The following is a 1,764-nucleotide window of genomic DNA, read 5'->3' on the forward strand; positions in this document are numbered from 1 at the left end:
GGTTGGAGAAAAAAGGGGAGGGGTGAGGGGTTTTGAATAAAAAAGAGGGGGAGGGGAGTTAGAGAAGAGATATTAGAGAGATTATTTTAGATGACAAAAACTAGGGGGAAAAGGGAGTGGGGCTGGCGGGAGCTTTCAGATAATGATAAATAATTTAACAGTAACTGCCAGTCGTTTCTCGATGTTGCAAATACAATGTAAATGAATATCTTATGCATTAAAAAAGGACTTAAATATATGACAATATTGTTTTATATAACTTTACGCTGATTATTCCTTAAAATGAAAACAAAGAAGAAAAGAAATAACTAAATGTTAATAATGAAGAACAAAAACTTGTGTCCTCACAAAGAATAAAAAAACCAAATGAAGAAAACATTTTTTTGAACTGAAGAAGAAAGAAAAAAACCCCCATAAAAAACCCCCAAAACAAAACAAAACATGAACTGAAGGAGAAGCGAAAAAACCCTCCAACAAAAAAACAAAAAAAAAATACAAAAAAACAAAAACAAAAATTGTAAGACCAATCGTTATGAAAACACACCGCAACCACTCTCTCTACTTACTTAATATCGGAAGGGAACTTGGTGGTGGCCAGTGAGTTCTTAAACGGCATGAAAAACTGATCAACGTCCCACTCTCTCAGCATAGACGGCACTCGATCCTGGAGACAAATTAGGACCTCATTGATTTTGTGATCAAATCACTGAATCATTCTTACGCACCCTGTTAGTAAACTAGATTCTGTCCTCGATTAACCAATTTTCTACTTGCGTCTCTAGGGGAAGGAGAGCTCTTTTATTTGCTGAAATAATGGCACATGAAATAGGGATTGTGTACTTTGGTTGAAAATAAATGTAGGCTAAACATTTGTCTTTCTGTTACTCTAGTTTAACAGGAATGTTGATTTTAAATCTTGTTTTTTTTTTTCCACAGGGAAAACTTTTAACATGACATACATCAATCATTTGACGTACAATATTATGTAGTACGGTTGTTCTTTACATGTGTACATATCGAATAATAATCTTTTTTATATAACATTAATCTTAATCCGAAAGTAATGTACACGTATGTCTGTCTGTCCTGCTGTCTGTCTGTCTGTGTGTTTGTCTGTCTGTCCGTCTGTCTTTCTGTCCTTCTCTTTCTCTCTCTCTCTCTCTCTCTCTCTCTCTCTCTCTCTCACACACACACACACACACACACACAGACACACACACAGACCCTTTCTCATATCATATACACACAGGCCTACACATGCTTGAATATAAACGTTAGGCCAGATAAAAATTAAAAATAAAACACCCCACCCCACTCCCCCAAAAAAGAGAAAAATAACCAGAGAGAATTCCTTAGTTTTACACTGAGCTCCAGTTGCATCAAACTTTGCATCAAGGCATACTACTTGATGGCTCGCCATTATGGTTATAGAGGGAAAGCCAGTTTCGAGGTAGATTTTGTGGTAAAAGTTAACTTTAGCCCTCCATTTACAACTAATTTCACCCAGCATGCACACCCAAAGTCACCACTCTACATGGGGACCACATTTGTATCCTTCACATTTGTATCATTCACATTTGTATCCTTCACATTTACATCATTCACATTTGTATCCTTCACATTTGTATCATTCACATTTGTATCCTTCACATGATTTTGTATCTTTCATATTTGTATCCTTCACATTTACATCATTCACATTTGTATCCTTCACATTTGTATCATTCACATTTACATCTTTCACATTTGTATCCTTCACATTTG

The 1,764-nt window shown here is 35.7% G+C and overlaps 1 protein-coding gene across 1 annotated transcript in view; it reads right to left on the reverse strand.

Moving 5' to 3' along the window:
- Nucleotides 1–540: 540 nt before the first annotated feature.
- The window catches only part of LOC106013984, a gene marked incomplete at its 5' end in the record, with an annotated part of 21,646 nt that continues 20,422 nt past the window's right edge, over nt 541–1,764 (reverse strand). The window contains 1 exon segment of the mRNA XM_013090956.2: nt 541–664. Within this exon segment, the coding sequence (XP_012946410.1) occupies nt 563–664 (102 nt within the window).

Source organism: Aplysia californica, unplaced genomic scaffold, assembly GCF_000002075.1.
Source record: "Aplysia californica isolate F4 #8 unplaced genomic scaffold, AplCal3.0 scaffold01726, whole genome shotgun sequence".
Classification (NCBI taxonomy): Eukaryota; Metazoa; Mollusca; class Gastropoda; order Aplysiida; family Aplysiidae; genus Aplysia; species Aplysia californica.